This window comes from Typopeltis vanoorti, chromosome 20, assembly GCF_054136105.1.
Source record: "Typopeltis vanoorti isolate ZY-2024b chromosome 20, IOZ_Tvanoo_1.0, whole genome shotgun sequence".
Classification (NCBI taxonomy): Eukaryota; Metazoa; Arthropoda; class Arachnida; order Uropygi; family Thelyphonidae; genus Typopeltis; species Typopeltis vanoorti.
This window is the reverse complement of record NC_143568.1, coordinates 96172641-96194405: the sequence shown is the minus strand read 5'-3', so window position 1 is coordinate 96194405 and position 21765 is coordinate 96172641. Positions and strand designations below refer to the sequence as shown.

General features: G+C 34.8%; 1 protein-coding gene across 1 annotated transcript in view; it reads right to left on the bottom strand.

Moving 5' to 3' along the window:
• The window catches only part of LOC150095688 (uncharacterized), a 77786-nt gene continuing 56021 nt past the window's right edge, over positions 1–21765 (bottom strand). The window contains exons 7-8 of the mRNA XM_090409940.1: positions 13867–14025; positions 1–739 (exon numbers count right to left, since the gene is read on the bottom strand). Of these exons, the coding sequence (XP_090266066.1) occupies positions 270–739; positions 13867–14025 (629 nt within the window). The 3' untranslated portion in view covers positions 1–269. The remainder of the gene's footprint in view (positions 740–13866; positions 14026–21765) is intronic.

Below are 21765 nucleotides of genomic sequence, written 5' to 3'. Positions count from 1 at the left end.
TGTATTTATTCTTGTTTATTAACATATCTGGAAGGTTTTTTTTTTTCGTACAGAATAGTGAATTTAGAAAACATTCAATTAGATAACCTCTGTTCATAATGTTACTGTAAGTTGGAAAATTTTTCAACTTACAAATAACTACATACCTCATAATGCATATATCATATAAGATCAAAGAGATGTCCATTTTAAAACAGGCTTTTAACTTGACTCTCAAAATGTGATATCTGATCAGGAATTCCAAAAAATGAATATAAATCCAAAATTCATCACAGTGAATTTTCGAGTGGTTTTGTTCTTTGTAACATATACTGCCGTTTCATTTCGAATAGGATAATTGTTGCTGCCATAGAAGAATTCAAGCTCTCAATATCATTTTGTATAGGTATAAAAATGCGACTACCATTCCGGCTGCGAGCTAAACTTTCTGAGTAGTTACTTAAACCTTCTGTCTCACCTCCTATGACTAGAATGGATTCCTCTGTTGAAAAATCAACACTGCTATATACATAACATGGAAGATCACTACTTTTACAATGGTTGATTGACTGGAATTGTGTTTTTGTTCTATCTTGAGCTGTAATATTAAAATTAGATATCTTATTGTCAGCCAAATAAACTGCAGCATTTTTGGGTATGTGTTCAGCCATGAATTCCCATTCAACATTTAAAGTTGGAATGTGGAAATGTGCACCATGTGCTACTTTAAGCACTTTTGATTCCCATATGTCAACACAGCCTGCAAAAAAAAATTAGAACATGGTCATCATTACCTGCTGGCATCAGTTAAAATATTTAAAGTACATTACAGTAATACAAGAAATGTACATGTTTTTAAAAAGTGAGAAAATGGCAAAGTAAACTACAATTATTGTTTCTTGTTTTCAATGCCGTTCCAAAACTGGATATTCAAGAGCTGAGCTTCTTGAATATCACTACACAGGTTCAGAAATTTTTATGAATAATTGTTAAAAGAATATCTAAGATGGCTATTTTTTTCCGGCAAAGTTAATTAAAATTAAGGGGATAAAAATCCCTTATTATTTTACAGCCAGTATGTGAATCTCTAAGATCAAAAAACTACGATCTGAGAGTTTCATGCCGACGAACTATCGGTGAATCCAAGCATAAGTGACCACCTGGTAGTACAACACTAAGGCAACTTGAAGCAAAGATGGAGCAAGCTCCCTCAGTATCCTTGATATTTTCTCATAATGTAAAAACACACAGCTCCTAGGAGATGTAATACTGCTTTTCATTATGAGGAGAGGTCACTACCCAGCCCGGTTTTAACCTTTTTAAAGGTTAAAAAGGTCCTCTCATCAGTGAGGACCTGGATGATATCAAAATTTAAGTGAATCACTATACGAATGCCAGAAAGGTGTGCCCATATATTATATTACATTATAACTAAGATGAAAAGCCAAATGGCTATTTTTTTCTGGTGAAGTTAATTAAAATTAAGGGAATAAAAATCCCTTATTATTTTACAGCCAGTATGCGAAACTCTAAGATTGAAAACTATGATCTAAGAGTTTCATGCCAATGAACTATCGGAAACTCTTAGATCGTAGGTTTCGATCTTAGAGTTTCACATACTGGCTGTAAAATAATAAGGGATTTTTATCCCCTTAATTTTAATTAACTTTGGCCCAGAAAAAAACAGCCATTTGGCTTTTCATCTCAGTTATAATATAATATATGGGCACACCTTTCTGGCATTCATATAGTGAAGGTATGTAAGTTCTTTTCACTTAAACTTTGATATCATCCAGGTCTAGCTACTCACTGATGAGACCTCAAAAAGGTTGAAGCCGGTCTGTGTAGTGACCTTTCCTCCTAATGTAAAGCAGTATTACATCTTCTAGGAGCTGTGTGTTTTTACATTATGAGAAAATATCAAGGATAGTGAGGGAGTTAGCTCCACCTTTGCTTCGAGTTGCCTTGGTGTGGTACTACCAGGTGGTCACTTACGCTCGTATTCGCCGATAGTTCGTCGGCATGAAACTCTTAGATCGTAATTTTCGATTTTAGAGTTTCACATACTGGCTGTAAAATAATAAGGGATTTTTATCCCCTTAATTTTAAAAGAATATCTGTTGTTATAACTAAAATGTGCTAATTCCTTAACATGACCAATTTTTACAAAAATTAATATTAATATAAAGGATACTTGTTAGCCTTTATAAGTGACTTAGAGAATCTTCAGTAGAAATGCTCTGGCCTATTTCACTGGAAAGACAGATTTAAATCCCATAGAGGATGTAAGGAATACTCAAAGCATTTTTGATTAAAGCAAAGTCCCCCCCCCCCCAAATCTAAAATAATTGCTGAGAACACATACATAATTACTTCATAGGTACAATTAGAACACATGCAGTTAGTAATGGAATGAACATTAGCTCAGGCTTCCAACCTAATGTCCAATCATCTGATTTACATAAATGTATAAATATATTGTTGGCTGAGTGGTTAACATACCTGATCTCCAACCAACAGGTTATGGATTTGGATCCTGCTGTGGGCATGTGTTTAGGTGAGAAATAAATTTCATTGCCCAGTGTGAGACCAATACTCAACTTACTGGAGGCCTTGACTGGCTTGAAAAAGTTCTGTTTGGTTTCTAGAGCAGTGTTCTTCAGCCTTTTAATACTTAGCACCCACTTTTGTAAGAGTAAAATTTCCTTACCACCTACTAATATTTAAATTTGTAAAAAAAAAAAAAAAGTTACATACATTAAACAAAATTGAAATCCTTGGGCCTGATGCAGAAACTAAAGGTTGATTATCTGGTTTGATTTTTGTAAAGAAAAGTGAAGGTCTCCTCTTTCAGTGATTTTCAGACAGTTTCTATGTCTTTGGTGACAATATGATTCACAGCACTAAAGCCTGATTCTGCTAGATATGAGGTAGGAAAGGTATATAAGGCAGGGATAGACTTCGTTTCATTGCTTCACTAGAAAATGTCTTGTGGCACAGTGAACACATTGGAAGTTGTTTGTTTGTAATAGATTCGATGAAACCCATCTTCAGATCCTCTGATAAATAGCTACAAGCATATTTCTTTTCTTGAGACACTGTTTCAATATCTGTTGCACAAATTATTCAAATCACAACATAATGTGAAAAAAATCAAATCTCATCAATGGCAATACCAATGCACTAGCAATATATGTTTCAACTGAGTCACAGAGGCTGTGTGCACCAGTGAACCAACACACAGTGAATCGTGGTGCATTGAATGAAAATATTTTGGCACAATGTTGTTTTATGTATGTTCAAATTATTCAATACCTGTACAGCCGTATGCACTGAGCATTCAACCAATAGCATGGCATGGCAAATAAAATTGTTTTGGAACAATTTTGTACTATATTATTTGCCATATCTCACAAATTTTTTTTTATGATAGTAACTTTTTCTTTTCACAGACATTCTCTCACAAATTTGAGTTTGTATATTTTAGATGTTTTTAATACAGCATGTAATTATTCTATTGCCCACTAGTGGGTTGTAATGCCCAAGTTGAAGAGAACTGCTCTACAGCAAGGCTCCTGGACTATGTAAAAAAAATAAATCTCATCTTCGTTATACCCTCTTTTACCTTGCGGTGTCGAGGGTTTATCAATCATCGGACCTTAAACTGTTCCCAGGGATAAGGTGGTCAGCCCCTAGATGGGACATAGAATACATCCCAGTGTATTCTATGTCCTGTTCTCAAAGCCGTTGCCTGCTTTGCAGGATGAAAAACCCCAGGATAAACTGGGGAAAAAACCCTACTATCCACAAGACTGGCTAACTTGGCTAGGGCTGAGGAAGCTCCTTCAGCTCCTCACGTCACCGACGGGAATCGAACCTAGGACACTCCTTCCCCAGGCATATGGTTGCAAAGCACACAGCCACTAGGCTAACCACACGGACACACACACACACACATATATATATGTATATGTATATAATTGATTTTAAAAAATCCTTAGACTACCCATGATACAAAATGTACCATAGATTTGCATATAACCTTTTGTGGGTTGGAGCAACATAGAAAAAAAAAATCTACTTCTCAGATCAGTAGGGCATGAACACTGTCAACAACTAGGCAAAACAGTTACATCGTTAACTAAGACACCTTCTGATGCTGTGATCAAATCTAACACGTTTTGTCCTCGAGTCGCTTCTTTCACACGTGCTTGAGAAAGTTGCCACGCAACAGCTCAATAAATTCTCCTTTGTTCTTATGAGTTTTCTCTGCTACCCAATTAGTATTCAGATAATTTGTCACCCATTAATTACTTGTTTATCAGGGTAATTTGGTGATGCATTTCTTCTTCCTCAGCAACTGAACTTCCAGGTCTGTAGCAACACCCAACCATGTCTTTCATTCTGACATTGTTTGGCATTCAAGAATGTGTGAGCAAGGAAGTAGGAAAGGCTAGCAAAACAGGTGTTTGATGACAAAAAAAAAAGCCAAGAGCTAGGGGTGAACTGATTCAGAGTGAAGTGCCTTAGAGGATGGAAATGTTAGATACAATATTCGAGTTCTAATAAACATCGTTTATCCAAATTATTGGAGGAAAACTGTTGAAAGGAGATTAATAATAATAGAAACTTAATCAGGTAGTACTGCCATACAGCCTGTACACTCATGAGGATACATATCAAGAAATTGATGATTATTTATCTAACACTTTATCCTAAAAAGGGGAGTAGAGTATGTAAAGATCCTTGGTCCTAACTTCTTGAAGACAGGTGGCATCCATTCTCCAACCTTCAGCCGTGATAGTGAGCTCAATTTATCAGGAGAGAGAATAACAGGCAGTGTCTGTGGCTTTCTCTCATCAGATTTCTTTATCACTGGTTCAATACTTTCAACTTTTGATCATGAAGATATTTTTCAGTTATGCATTTTCAAAGTTACACACACATAAGCTAAAGGAATCTGCTTTTCTTCATATCAGATAAAATGCAAGTTCATGCATATTAATAAAACATTCCTAGCCTGCTAACAAACTTTCAATTTATTATGAATACCGGGTACAAATACAGCTTAATATTTTCAAAAAAAATATGCTTTAGTGAAGCCATTTTTATTATTTGGTAATACTATAATCAATAAAAGGAAATCAAAATATATCAGTATATGTTTGTATGTGATGGTTTATTAATATTTGCTACTAAGGCAATTGGACCACACTGAGTTTTGAAAACTGGTGACTGTTGATTTAGATAAGCATCCTTCTACCATTCTAATCCCGGCAGCCTCCACTAATACTGGCTGAAGAACTAGTAAATAGCGATTTCAACATGAATTCGAAATGGCTAGAAACTTGGAAATAAAAATCACTACCAGACTTACAAATATATCCTTCCAAACCAAAATCCAAAAAGGGATCAAGCTTCCACGTCATCTATGGAAAAACTTAAATAGGAGATGCACAGGACATGATATCTGTGCAGACAGCTTATACAAGTGAGGAAGATCACCTACCCCCCCAACATGACTGCGAGACCATAAACCGGCACATTGTTGAGGACTACAGCATAAGAGCCTACCCTAGATCCGTCAGCTCTTGAATGGCTAGCTGAACTAGACTTAAAATTTTAGCGAGTTTTTTACCTGTTATTTGTATATGTACACTACCTGTCTCATTTTTATTGTCTGCACAAATATGTATTTATATATATTTTGATGTCATGTGTCTTTTTTTTTTTTATTATGCCACACACTAAATAAACCATTTAAGGGGTGCTTAAGGATCAAAGCTGTATAACTGAGAGGAGGCCTCCACATAGCCTTTAAAGGAATGCGGAGAACCGACCAGGGCTTCTGACCTAATGTCCAATCCTCACCTTCTCGTGGTGCACCCTGTTGGGTATCTACTTGGATACTGAACGAACAAGGATGGGCTGGCAATTTGGGATTTAGCCGACCAAATTGTATTCTTATTGGTTAAACCAAAATAAAAAAAATGATGGTACAACACAACAAAATTTCATGCTGGCTGGGGTGTCGCCCGGTTAAACAAGGCCCTCGTTGTTTTTGCCAGGGAACCAGGGCGAACAGCGAAAAGTCAGCTACTGGAACAAATCTGAAAACAAACCCCAACTCAACATCACCAGAGTTAAAGATCAGTACTATCAATGTAAGAAGCCTGAATGGCAAAGAAATGGAGCTAGCTGAGGAACTAGATAAGTACCAGATCGACATAATCGGGGTGACTGAAACAAAAAAGATCAAAACTGTGAGATCTTTCTGAGCAATAAATACAAAATGTTGTATTCAGGCAATGACAATCAAGGAAAAGAAGGAGTAGCCACAGTATTCAACACAAAATACGAGGCTAATCTTCTCGAATGGCAGTCAGTCTCAAGTAGAGTAATGTGGGCAAATATGAGCATGGGGAACTGGACAATGAGACTGATTTGTGCCTATGGTCCCACAGAAGGTTCCACTAAGGTAGAAGTGGAAGAATTTTTTGAGGCTTTAGAAAAAGCCACTGATACAATGAAAAATGAAAAGTTGGTCCTTGTTGGGGATCTAAATAGTAGAGTAGGAAATGATTGTGAGACATACAAAAATATTTTGGGAAAATTTGGAGAAAAGAGCAAGGCTAATAATAATGGCAAATATCTGTTGGATTTCTGCTCAGGACATGGACTGGTTATTACTAACACCATGTTCCAACATAAAAATGCGCACAAATTCACATGGAGAGAAGAGGCTAGGAATAAGAAAAGTCTCATTGACTATGTTATTGTTGATAGTGATGTTTTCTCCCTGATGCAGTACACCAGAGTGTACAGAGGATGTGAAATTGGAAGTGATCACTATCTAGTCTTGAGCAAGAAAATTGAATTTCATATTGAAAAGAATAACATGTAAGAAAGTTGTAAAGCGAATATAAGTTGAGCAGCTCTCAGATGTAAACTGTAGACTAAAATACACAAAGATTATTGAAGAAAAAATGAAAGAGTTTGAAAACAGGAATCAAACCTTGGAGATTCAGTGGCAAACTCTGAAGAAAACATTGATTGATTCTGCCAGAGAGGCATGTGGTGAGGTTGTGTGCAAGGATAAAAAAATCAGAACTCATTGGTGGACACAGGAAGTTAAAGAGGCAGTGAAGGAAAAGAAGAAAGCATATCAAAAGTTCCTGTCAAATAAGTCAGCTTGTGCTCTTAGAGAATATAGAGACAAATGCAAGAATGCTAAACACTGTGTAAAACTAGCTAAACAAAAGTCATGGGAGGACTTTGTCAAGAATATAGAAAATAAATATCAAGAAGGTGGCAAAATATTCTGGAGGTTGTTGAAGAAGCTTAGTAATGGAGGAAAGTGTGCTGTAAAAGGAGTTAGAGATGATAAAGGTGACTTGAAAACGGGCGAAAAAGATATCCTTGAAGTATGGAGTAATTACTTTGAAAAACTGCTAAATGAAACAAGCAGTGATGACTTCACAGTGGTAAAAAACACTGACCAGGCATGCAGTCAGGAATACATATCCATACTGAAGTAGAAAAAGCCATCAAAGGCTTGAAATGTTGAAAGGCAGCAGGAGTAGATGATATTCGACCAGAAATGATGAAAATATGGTGGTGTGAGAGTCTTACAGTGGCTGCACTGCATAGTTCAGAAGGCCTGGACAGAGGGACGAATTCCCGATGATTGGAGTACAGCTCTCATAGTACCCATATATAAAAAGCGAAATAAAACTGCATGTGAGAATTACAGAGGTATTTCCCTACTGAGTGTTCCTGGCAAGATCTATGCAAGTATACTTGAGAAACGGTTGAGAAGAAAAGCTTGGTGAAGAACAAGCTGGATTCAGGCCAAATAGAGGCTGTCAGGATCAGATCTTCACTTTACGACAAATAGTCAAGAAAGCATGGGAATATAACAAAGATCTGTATTTAAGTTTTGTTGATTTGGAAAAGGCATATGACAAGGTGCCAAGAGAGAAGCTATTCAATACACTGCAGTTATATGGGGCATTATATCAAGCAATACTTGGTCTTTATTTGAGTTGTAAGTCAGCAGTTAGAATTGAAGGAAGTACAGGAAGATGGTTTAATGTTAAATCTGGTGTGAGACAAGGATGTACATTATCCCCTCTGTTATTCATTATCTATATGGATCACATTATGAAGGAAAGTGGTATTAAACATGATATCAAAATTGGAGATGTTAATGTCAGCTCTTTGCTTTATGCTGATGATGTTATACTTCTAAATAAATCTGCTACAAGTCTGCAAGATTCTCTGACTAAATTGAATAGCTGTTGTAATAGATATGGTATGAAGGTCAGCAATAAAAAGACTAAGACAATGAAAATAGGCAGAATCATTGAAAATGTCAACTGTGTTGTGAATGGAGAACCTGTGGAACAAGTAACACATTTCAGCTATTTAGGCACGATTTTTACTGAAGATAATAAATTAAATATAGAGATAGATAACAGAATCAGCAAAGCTGGTATGGTGGGAAGTCAATTGAATAAATTTATATGGAATAAGAGAGAAATTAGTCGGAACACTAAATTAGCTGTATACAAGACAGCTAATTTAGTGTTCCAATTTAGAGTATCACCTTCATCCCGCAGGATACTGTGTTTAGTGTCAATACTATGTTGTGCCAGACCATACTTTTGAGGTTTAATGTACGCAATGTAGTAATAGTGTTCATTAATTCTTTTTTATTTTTTTCTCACCACTGAGTGACTTTCTACCCAAGGTATGTCAAATTACATTCACAAAGGATCTAGTAAACACCAGCTAAAGATGCAACAGCTTGTATTTTGTAAATGGTAACAGATGAGAAATTTTATTAATAGGAAAATGTGGGATTAGGGTGATACTACTTCAAAATTCTACCATAGGTTGAGATATATAAGGGATTGGAACCCTGTGGTCTGCTGAAGAATTCTTAGGTGTTGGAACATAGGAATCGATTATCTGTTGGATTGTAACCATAATTCCATTAAAGTTTTGATAGTGAGGTGTTCATGTTGCAAACTTGGGGGAGAGGAGCACACATTGTGTGCTCTATTAATTAGTGACTTAATAACACCAATTTTTTGAGAGGCATGATGAGCAGACTTCTGATGAATGTATCTGTCAGTAAAGGTAGATTTCTGATAAATGCTGGTTGACAAAGTACCAGAGGCTGTGTGAGTAAGAAGGATGTTCAAGAATGGTAAACTACTAGCATTTTCTCTTTTTTTTATGGTGAATTGAATGTGTAGGTGAAGGCTATTGATCCAATGTAAGAAGTGGTAAGTTCATTTTCAGAAAGGCTAAACAGTAAAAATGTCGCCGATGTAACAAAACTAAAGAGGGTTGGTGATGAATGGATAAGAATAAGATTCCTTCCTGATAGTTCAAAAACTAGTTTTTCCAACATGCTTTCAATCTGTTTATAGATCTTGTTTTTCCAGCTGAAATATACTAATTGTATAACAAATTCAAAAATCTTTATATCAGGAGGGGAAATCATATACACATAAACTAATTGTGTCAGATAATGTAATGTGATAATGTAATAATGTAATGCTGGTAAACAGAAACAATGTCAAAACTAATTAACACATCTGAATCGTTTTGATTTTTTCAAGAAAATATGTGGAATTCTCGATAAATGATCTGGATTGTCCAATATGGGAAGTTAATAAATGTGAAAGACATATAGCTGTTCTATGTGGGAGAATCAACAATTCAAAATGGATCTTACAGGACAACCTTCTTTATGAATTTTTGGGAGACCACATAAACAAGGGATCCTTTCAAAATGAGAGCATAGTTTACACAAAGTATTTTGATCCCAGCTAAGAACTTCATCAAGAAGCTTGTTTAATCTGTTTTTTTGTAGAGTTAACTAATTTCTTGATAGGTGGAAGTATCCTGTAAAAGACAGTCGATGTTCCTCTCATAGTCAGCCTTATCCAATAACACTACAGCTTTTCCTTTATCTTCTTTTGAAATACACTGCTCAAAACAATTAGGGGAATATTTTGGTTTTCTTGTAAATTATAAATTATAAAAATAATTTACAAATGTAGCACATTTATTTTAAAATATTCTTAATATACAACAGTGTACAAAATAATGTTAAGACTTATCGAAACGTGTGTTAGCCATATCAATATGTGGGGGGGGGGGTATAAAAGCGTGGCTTGTTGCACTCACTTCCATAGTGCATAATTATCACTTCAATTGTAAACTTGTATTACCTACCACCCATTATTTTGTTAAAAATAGCAGAGCAAATGATATCCTGGAATCCATGGCTTGGAGAACCATTGGTCAATTAGAAGCTGGACAAACGCAGCAAGTTGTCGCTCAAGCATGTCATGTATCTCAAAGAGTAATTTCACAATTTTGAAATCGCTTTCTGCAGACAGGAAATGTTCAAAATCATCTTCATGCCATAGGTTTATATGCTCAAATACCAATGGTTTGCATTCCACTTACTGCAAATCACAAAAGAGCACAAAGAATTTTGGCACAGGAACACCGCAATTGGACAAATGAGGTGGGCTCTTGTACTTTTTAGTGACAAGTCCAGGTTCAGTCTACAACCAGATAACTGACGTATCTTGATATGGCGTGAAAGTGGAACAAGAAATAATCCACAGTTTGTTTGTGAAAGTCCCCCAACATCAAGAGGTGGGAGTTTGATAGAATGGGCTGGAATATGTATAGGTGGCCATACTGATCTCTATTTTATCAGAAACGGTTCCTTAACAGCCCAAAGGTATCATCGCGATGAGATTTTGGAACCTATAATTTGTCCATATGCTGCTGCAATTGGCCAAGAATTCATTTTTATGGATGACAATGCTCGTCTACACCATGCAAATTTGGTACAAGAGTGGTTTGAGGAAGACTGCATTGAACGAATGGACTGGCCTGCCTGTTCACCAGATTGTAATCCAATCGAACATGCTTGGGATGCTTTAGGTAGGCCCATTTCTGCTCGACTAGTGCCACCACGATCACTTCAAGAGATTGAAATTGCTCTCAGAGAAGAGTGGAGAAATATCCCACAAGGAAGGTTCGATCATCTTATCCGGTCCATGCAATCAAGATGTATCACTGTTTTGGCTGTTAAGAGACCATACGCCCTATTAAAAATTAACAAAGCGTTTTTGGCTATTCTTGTTAAAATTATTTCATGCTAAAATGTTTAATTTGCTAAATTTGTAATAAATATTGATTATTTAAACATATCTCATCAATTACATCCATAAGAAAGAAATATTTATTCATATATAAAGTACCTAATAGTTCATTATTTGCAGAAAATTATAATTATCTCACAGAAACTAAAATATCCCCAAATTGTTTTGAGCAGTGTAGATATACGGTTCTTTTATTTTAATAAAAGCAGCACATGGAATTGAAGGTAATTTGTTTCTAAAGAGCGAAGTAACATCTTCATTGAAAGTTCCAACAGATTGCATTGGATATTATGCAAAGAAATCAAGATATGGATCTAAATCCATTACATACATCTAAAGTTAGTTCCTGTCAGCAGTTGATGCCTGTGCAGACACTGCCTGGCACAAACATGCTAAAGAGAGAGCCATTATGATAAATAAAAAAAATAAATAAATAAATAAAAACAACTTTATATTAAAGATTAAAAAAAAAAAATAGTTACAACATCAACATGTTAAAGAGTCATTATATCAAGAGATGATGGTAAAATACAAATCTTATATTAAAGATTTTTTGAAAAAAAAAATAGCTCCAACATAAAATCAAATGCATTCTCCAAAACAATAGCCTGTCTTGGAGCATGTAACCACCACAAAAGTGCTGTTTCCTTGACTTACATCAGAAATGTTAGACGAAATAACAAAGATCCTACAACTTTAAGGTTGCCTTTCCACCTCTACGAAAAAAAAAAAAAGTCTCAATGATGTTAAGATTGCCAAAACAACCTCATCAGCCTATGAAGAGATGCGGAGTATACAAATCTTTTATAATTGTAGTGTACGTTATGTTGGGCAGTTTGGAGAAATCCATCAAAAATGTGGAGAAGAAACAAGCCTAATTTATCTGGATTAGCCTTTTACACCAAGTCACTGAAATGCCATACATAAATTTAAGAAAGCAAACGCAATGATATGATGTCTGACCCAGTCTAATAAAAACCAAGGAGTAATCTTGAATCAATTCTGGGCAGCATAAGGGATCTACACTTAATGAATTAGGCTATGAGACAAGATATGCTATATCTTATAATGACTTGTATGGTATGTTCTATGCTCAACATCTATTGTGTGTAGAATGAATTAAAAAGTAATAACAGTTTGTAATTATTCAGAAATCTCTTTGTAAAATACCTCTTTATATTTGTGTTTAGTCTCAATGAAGAACACAATATGTCTGAATGAAATTAAAGTGTTTTATTTTTTTTTTTTTTTTACATGTTTTTGCCGGTAATTTAAAAATATGGACACAACAAGGCATAGGAATTTTAACTCATCTTTCAAAGTTATAATACTCACCTATTAATAGTTCAAATTTTGCATATTCGATCATTAGGTATGAAATAAATCAATTACTGCTATCTGTAATTAGTTCATTTCTAATTTATGCTACCATAAAAAAATAAAAAAATTCAAATCAGCATTTTATGTTATTTTATATGCTTTATTTGAATAGTTGGCTACTTCGCATTATGCCTGAGCACTGAGTATTAAAGTGATTGATTCTCGCGTATCCTATCATATGGCAAAATTGGTCCTAATCAACAAAAGTCCCGTCTTTGTAGCATGTCTCGTACAATAAATGAAACAAAAATAGAAAATATTTCTGACATAAAACATGCCACAAAACTGGCATTCTGTAAATAAACTTTTCTGATTTTTTCAATTCCTTAGCTATCTGAAAACTTCTGTAACCGATCACCAATATGACATCTTTTTTTTTTTTTTTTTTTTTTTTTTTTTCACCTACCTACCTATCATATGACTTTTGGACACATCATGGAAAAGTTTGGAGAAACTGAAGTGGCTGCTCTTTGTGGTAATGATGCCAGGCATGTTCCCATTATATTATATCGTATGTAACTTGATTGCTAATTTTTCTTTTTGGTCCGAGCTTATGTTTGGGATGAAAGGATCTTTATTTTCAAACTAGCTAATGCACTGTCTTTCTTTCTTTTATATATACTATATATATATATATATATATATATATATTGATGACTTTCTCTTGTTCACTGTAAATTCAGTCCATTAGTCCATAAACAATTAGTCCATGTGTTTACTAAAGCCATCACTGAAACTTGACTGTAACAAACTTTCCATTAATATTGAACAGTTTGTTTGGTTTCTATGTATATAAGAAAAAATTGACTGTATAATATCCAAATCTCTAGACAAGATAAGATTTCAGATTGGTATTAAATAAATAGAGCCTCCGTAGCTCAGTCAGTATAGACAAAGCCCTTTGGTCAGAAAGGCCTGGGTTCAATTCCCATCAGTGATGTGAGGAACCTTTACTGGTCTTTTTCGACCAAAGGTGAGTTAGCTGGTCTTATACAGTGGTAGGGGCCCCGAGTTTCACCTGGAAACTCGAGTTTTTCATTCCCCAAAACAAGCAAACCAGTCCCGTGAACATACATAGATTACAATCATGAATACATCCCAGCTATATGCCAGTCCCAAGCCCAGATAAAAGGGGAGGAGGAAGCAATGGTGAACTACCTTGTAAAAAATCTCACCAGGAACACTTTGTAGGCAATGCCTGCAAAGTCATGTAGGGTCAGAAATGACTGAAAGGGGAAAACCACCACCACCATTAAATAAAACAGGACAACATACACTTATGTTACCAAATAATTGTTACATAACTTACCTTTAGTAAGAAGTATCTTATGGCAACCACTACCAGCAGCACTCTTAACGATAGAAGCCATATTACTAGGATCCCTTACATTGTCACAGATAATAGTAACAGGTAATGTGCTGGTATGTGAAGAAGCAATGTCATTAAACGAAGGTCTGTTAAATATTCCTAAATGAAGGAAAGGAAAAGCATGAAAAGCATATAAATTCTAACTTAAATCTTAACAACATGATAAAATAATAAAAAAAAAATAGGAAATTATGTTTTATATATGTGTGTGTGTGTGTGTGTGTAATACACCTTTGTGTAAATACAAATGAACACAAACATTTTGGAGAGAACAATCTAATTTCAAAAATATGTATATTGCATATGAGAGTTAAAAGAAGAGTTTGCAGTCTATTCACTTCACAAAACTGAATGATAACACAATTTTTCTATACAGTCCTGATGAAACCAACCAAGCTTCCTATGGTGTTGTCGAGGAAAAGTACCACGTTATTAAACTTCTTCTTCCTAACATGGAATTTAGGCCATGTGGCCTGTTCCAGTCTCATGCCATCTCTTTCTTGGTCTTCCAATTCTTCTTTTTCCACTTATTTTGTATCTATATAATATTTTTGGTAGTCTGCTGTTGTCCATTCGATTTAAATGTTCTAGCCATTTTTGTTTATACTGTCTTATGTAGTAATTAATTGGTTTTATTTTCAGGGATTGTAAGATTTCTTCATTTGTTTTGTGGTCCCACTTGGTATATCCAGCTGTTTTTCTGAGGAACTTCATTTCTGCTGTTTGAATCCATTTTTCATCTTTCCTTTTCATGGTCCATGTTTCGCTTCCGTATAGTAGAGTTGGTTTTGACAAGACATTATATAGTCTGATTCTAGTGTGTTTTTGTACCAAGGATGGCTTAAATATATTATTTATTATGCCATTTACTTTGACAAAGTTTGATATTTTAGTGTCTATGTCTTTTTCTTCTTCATATGATAGATCACATCCCAAGTATCTGAAAGTGTTTTCTTGTTCTAGTATTTTATTATCTATCACTATTTTACTTCTTATTGGTTTTCTCCTTTGAATGCCATTATTTTTGTTTTTTCTTTGGATAGTCATATTATATTGCTTTGAGATATCATTTAATGATTTTAATGATCTTTGTAAGTCATCTTCTGATGTAGCTAATACTATTTGATCATCTGCAAATAGTAGTGTATCTATCTTCATTTGCGGGGTCATTTGTATACCAAATGGGGTATGCTGTTTCCAGATTGTTAATATTTCATTTATATATATATTGAAAAGCAGAGGTGAGAGGGTACATCCTTGCCATACTCCTCTTGATATATCTTTCCATTCTGAGGTGTGTTCTAATTTAACTGCTATTTTATTTCCTGTATATATTTCTTGAATAGATTGTAAAAGTTGGTTTGGTATGTTTAAATCGGTTAATATTTTAAACAATTTTTGTCTACTAATTTTGTCAAAGGCTTTTTCATAATCAATAAAGGCCGTGTGTTTCTTTTTGAAATTCTCTTCTCTTTTCTATTAATAATTTTAAAGTAAAAATTGGATCTATGCAGGATTGGCCTTTTCAGAAACCATTTTGTTCTTCTAGTAATTTGTTTTCTACAATGCTGCTTAGTTTCTCTTTTAATATTCCTGCATGTATTTTATATCCTGTATTCAGCAGGCTAATTCCCCTATAATTATTTTAATTGTCTTTATTTCTTTTTTTATAGATTGGAATAACCAGTGGTTTTTTCCAAGAGTTAGGGGTTTTTCCAGATTCTTCTTGTTTTGCAATTGCACTATTTCTTTTATACTCTATTTCTGCTTCTATTGTTTTGGAATTTAGCCATTTCTGGTAACTATCCTTTTTGGTTGTTATTATATTTTCTATTTCTTTGTTCCAGTCTCGTAGTCCTCTTTTTCTAATCCATTTGTGCTTTATTCCTAAGGTTTCTGTTGCCGCTTTCATGAGAATTTGTTTCAAATTTTCCCATTCATCTTCTATGTCACTTGATTCATGTGTGGTTTGTTTTTAAGTTTGTGCATCTTGAGGATCCTGTAATGAAGAAATTTTGTAGCTTGGCTGGTAAGAATTTTCAATTCTATGTGTTTTTAGCCACTTTGGTTTAAAACAAATTTTTGCTGATACCATATGATGATCAGAGTTTAATTCAAAGCCTCGATATGCTCTTACGTCTAAAATTAATTCCGCTAATTTGATTAAACTTACACATTAAACTTACGCGTGATTAAACTTACACATTAAAAAACTTAAAGCTTACAATATGCCTAATGGCCTGTTAATCTGACATCACTAAATCAGACTTATTGTCCGCCATTTTTTTATTATGGTAGCTGGTGAAACAAAAGTCATCTTCAAGTGACTCATAGCAATGAAAGAATTTATCAATACTTTCTTCCCATCCTAAAACAACTTTCATCACCTATCTAACTAAATGGGCTTGGTCAAATAGTTTGCGTTATGTCCTTTATTCAGTAATTTGGGTGTCCAGTGTTGACATCTTTTGTGTCTCCAGCACATTGGAATGTGATTGAATCTTTCTTATGAGAAGCTTACAATATATCTAATGGTCCATTAATCTGACATCACTAAATCGGACTTCTTGTCCACTATTTTTGGTCATGGTAGCTGGAGAAGCAAAAGTCATCTTCAAGTGACTCATAACAATGAAATAATTTGACTGCCCATTTCATCATATAAGATGGATCATATTCCTCTAATGTCTATGGCCTTTGATGTTAGATGCTTTTTCTGTACTTCCTTATGCTATGGACTGTACATTCTTCCTTTATCTTTCTTCATTAGTTTTAGCTTTCGGCAAAAGAAAACTGTCATTACACCTAAATTATTTTTTTGCAGATGTCACTGAGTTTATTGTGGAACTCTTGTGTGTTACTTCACAAATCAATTAATCTATGGCTGTACAATTCATTTCTCTGAAGTTTTTTTTATAAATAATTTGGAGATTTTTCTATTAAATTTAAATTGGACAATTCCCAGGCTGCTCAGCAATTAATCCCAGTTTAATTTTATAAATTCATTACTAAAAAATTATGGAAACAACTACCATATTATAATAAAACTACAGTTTAATATAAACCAAAATAATAACTTGATGTTTCGACCATCATATCAAGGTCATCATCTGGAGTACATAAACATACAAAGAAACAAGCTACGTTACAATCTACATAGTATGCTAAAGTCACAGTAATTTGGTCAACAATAGTGCTTCTGGCATGAGCTCTAGTGAAAAAAAATTACTATATCAAAGCTAATCTCTAAAGGTCCCTGTGGCATGACTATAAACAATAAATTACATGATAACCACAGTAATTAACTTTAATGAAATTAAAGTACAGATATTTTGTACTGAAAATAGTAGTACATCATCAGTGCATAGAAACAAGCAAATCAAAGAAATGGGAATATAAGGTACGTACAGCAGTCAGCGGTTTACCAATTAAAAACTGTTGCCACGTGCTAGAAATTAATAAATAATATCATTAAAAACTATTTTTTGATGGTTACATAAAATAATCCCTGTACACCCCTTGAGGGTACATGGCAGGAATTTGATGATGATGATAAAATAATCTCCCAAACTTCTGGAGGGGAAGAGAGAAAGAGAGAGACAATCGTTCTGATTCAGATTTGGCTGACAAAGTTGTGAAGCCCTTTTACAATGAGAAAAGATTTCCAAGTAGATCCACTGTGTCGTTTCTGGGTACATTCATGAGGAGACTGACTATATTGAAACTTGCCAAGATGTCTGAAGGTTCTATACTGATATCTTTTACCATTTTGATGAAATACAAAGTATTCTTTACAAATGATTCTGTTTTTCCTATGTGCTGTGGTATCATGTTTGACAGATCTTTCACTAAATTTGAGATCGGAGAATCTCTCCCATCTATAATTGACTGTAACAGAATATCAATGGTGTACCAAAAATTCACAAGAAAAATATTCTGTTACAGCCAATTGTAGATGGGGGAGAGATGAAGGAGGGTTAATCAAGTAGTAGTTAGATGGATGAGTAATATCATTGCGCACAAGCTGCAGAAGAAGAAAATGCTGTGGATATATAAAGAGAACGGTGACAGCAAACTCACGAACAATACAAGATTCAGGCAAGAAAGTTGATAAGCATGGCAAGAAAGGCAAAATCAGATTATGAGAAATCCCAAGGAGTTCTTTTGAAATGTGGCAAGTAAGAGGAAGAAAATATGGAAGATTAACCTTAATGGGTGATGATGGTCATGAAGAGACAGAAGTGGATAAAATAGCTGAGATACTGAGTGACCACTTTGCAAGGGTATATCATCCTAGTGATGTTACTACTTTAACTTATGTGATAGACACTAATGTGGGAATAGAGGCAGATGGATATTCAGATGGAGGTTCATTAGGATATTGCAGAATCTCAATGTAAACACAGCTGTGGGATTAGATGGGATATCAGCTAGGGTTTTGCAAGAATATGCAAGAGAACTGGCAATGCCTTTGACTGGGCTCTTTAATTTAAGTCTCAGCTCTGGCAGAGTTTCCAAAGGAGTGGAAAGAGGGAAAAATAACTCCCTTACATAAGGGAGGTTCTACGACCAGTAGCAAATTATAGACCAATCAGTATCTCAGGCGTGGTGGTAAAAGTACTAGAAAAATTGGTAAAAAAAAAGAATTCAAGAATGCGTAGATAAAAATATGATACTGTATGAGGGTCAACATGGCTTTGTAAAGGGTCAGTCATGACTTAGGAATTTATGGACTTTTTATAATAGAAGAGTAACAGCTGTGTTGGATAAAGGAAATGGCTACACAATGATTTCGCTGGATTTTGCAAAGGCATTTGACATGGAGCAAATTAGAACAAATGGGGATGAATATGACACTGGTTAAGTGGATAAGATGATGGCTGCTGGACAGATATGAATAAGTGGTATATGGAGAGGCAGAATCATGGCAAAAACAGGTAACTACTGGTGTGCCACAAGGTTTACTGCTCAGATCATTGCTGTTTAATTTGTACATAAATGATATAGGAAATAACCTGAAAGAAAATATTCAGTTGTTTGCTGATGATGCAAAATCAAGTAGAATAGTAGTTAATCAAGGCGATGTGGGAAACTTGAAGGAAGATTTAATTAGGCTGTCAGTATGGGCAAAAGTTAATGTGTGTCAGTTTAATGTTGAGAAATGTCAAGTTATGCATTTTGGGATAAATAGATTACAAGTCATGTATCACATTGATGGCACTGTACTCCAGAAAATAGATGAAGCTAGAGATTTAGGGATGGTGGTAATCAGAGGGTTAAAGTTTAGAGGACATATTGCTAAGGTAGCCTATAAGATTACTTAGCTATTGAGGAATACATTAACAAGTATGGATAAGAAAGTTGTTATTCATCTTTATAAAGGCCTTGATATATCCACATCTGGATTACTGTGCTCAAGTCTGGTTTCTTGGGGATGAGGAAGCAGTGGAGAGATAATTCAGAGGTGAGTAGCTTGTGGAATGTTCCCTATGAGGATAGATTCAAGGCGGATTGCATAAGTTGGTTGATAGGAGAAAAAGAGAGGATATGATAGAAACATTTAAGTTGCTTAAAGGATTTTATAGGATAGATGCAGGAAAAATGTTTCTGCATTTGGCTAGCGACCAGAACAAGGAGTCGTCTCTGGAAGCTGAATAAAGATGTGGGTAGTAGGGGTGCAAGGACTAGATTTTTTATCTTCGAGAGTTGTGAATGAGGTGGAATGGGTTGCCAGAGTCAGTTGCGAGTGGCTTTTCTGTTAATGTGTTCAAGGAGAGGCATGATAGATTGTGTGGATAGACTGGGTCTCCTGCGATGAGACTTTGGACTCTATGGAGGCACCAGTATTATAATAATAAAAATCAGCCCATCTATCACACATCTGGCAATTAAGCATACAGCTTATCATTGAATTTAGCCAAATGAAATCCCTATTATGGATACTTTTTAACTTAGTACTTGTGTAAAATTTCGATGCAGTAAGAATTTTTTTCTTAACTTTACATCGAATTTTACAAGAGGTCACAAACATTGTATATAGAAAGAAATTGATTTTTACGCTGATTGTGGAATTTTTGTTTTGTATATAAGGTTTATATTAACAGTAGTTATAAATTTTTTTGTGAGTGAATCAAAATACATACACGTATGTATTGAAATGGAATGTTAAGCTGTGTATTTCAAGGCCAATGCCTTTGAAAGCGGCTTGTAAATTTAGTGGTTCTTAGTTGAAAGTTTAGAAGCCTTATTTGGAAATTGTAAAGTGCCTTCAATTGTTCAAAGCTTAACTTAATGCATGTCCCAAGGACTGCAACAACAGGCAGCGAACAACTAAAGGCTCTCCTGTGTATTGTTTTTGCGTGTTCTGGGGGGAACAAAAGTAAACAACAACTCGAAGGTCACATCCCCCCTTTGTGCACAGGAATGCTAGGGGATTCACAATCCTTATTCCAGGGACAGCAAGAGGGAGTATAAGATAGGACCCAGAAGTATCCAGGGCGCTCTTTTATCCAAGTATCCAGAGGCAAGAGATCCAAGATGTAGCAGGTGAAGGCAGTATGCAGCGGCTGTATGCAGGTATGCAAAAATGCAGTGTCTCGGAATCCAGCATCACAGGTTCGTTCAACATTCGAAGAAAAGTAGGGAGTCATCCATAGAGAAGTCCACCATAATATGAGTCAAACCCCAGGAATTCTTGGAAGTGCGACAGCGCTAAAAGAAAGAAGCCCGCACAAGTGTATCCCAGGATGGAAAAGCAGTATTGGTACGACATGATCCAATCCCCGAAAATCTTCTACAACGTGACAGAACCAGACCAAAGGAAACCAGCACAAATGATGAGACCCAGAAAGAAAAGAAGCCTGCAGAACCAGATAAGATACAATAGAGCCAGTTCAACAGCGAGTACTTCCTTGAAGTATTTATATATTCGGCCGGGCATTTATAAAGTTATATATGTTTGTATGTTCCAGACTATGAGGTTAAGAAAATGCTGGTAGTGAATTAGATGTAGCATACTTGTTGGTTGAAGTACATATATTCGGTGGGACATATATATAAAAGTTAAATTGTAATGGTTTATCCCAGACTAAGAGGCTAAAGAGCAGCTGATATAAATTAGATATGAGATAATAATTCTTTGCAGCAGGATGAATGAAATCATAGATTGGAATAAGATAGTATTGCTGCATGTTCATTATGTATGTACTATGTATGAGATCTTAATTCTTAACAGTAGAGTGAATAACATTATAGATTGGTAAAGATAGTATTGCTGTGCATTTTAATGTGTGCATATTAGATGAGATTATAATAGCTCATTCTGCTGCTAAGCAGCAGAATGAGCGAGGCTACAAATTGGCATTTGATAGTATTGCTGTGTATTTTAATGTGTAAATATATTGCATGAAAGATAGTATTGCTGCATGTTCATTATGTATGTATACTATGTATGAGATTTTAATTCTTAAAAGCAGAATGATTATGATTATGGATTGATAAGTGTTAGTATTGCTGTGCATTTTAATGTGTGTATATCAGATGAGAATATATTTAGCAGCAGAATGAACAAGGTTACAGATTGGCATTTGATAGTATTGCTGTGAATTTTAATGTGTAAAATTTATTGCATGAGATTATAATTCTTAGCTTTTAATTTTTTGTAGTATCGATTCAATTAAGAAACTGTATTAATGTGTTAATGTATTTTAGTTTAAATAAATGTGTTTAATATACTAAAGAATGTGTATTCACTGATCCCAATTCCAATGCACTGTTTCCAAAAAAAAAAAAAAATGTGAACTTGTGTGCAAAGTTAAATTAGAGCCACGATTGACAGTA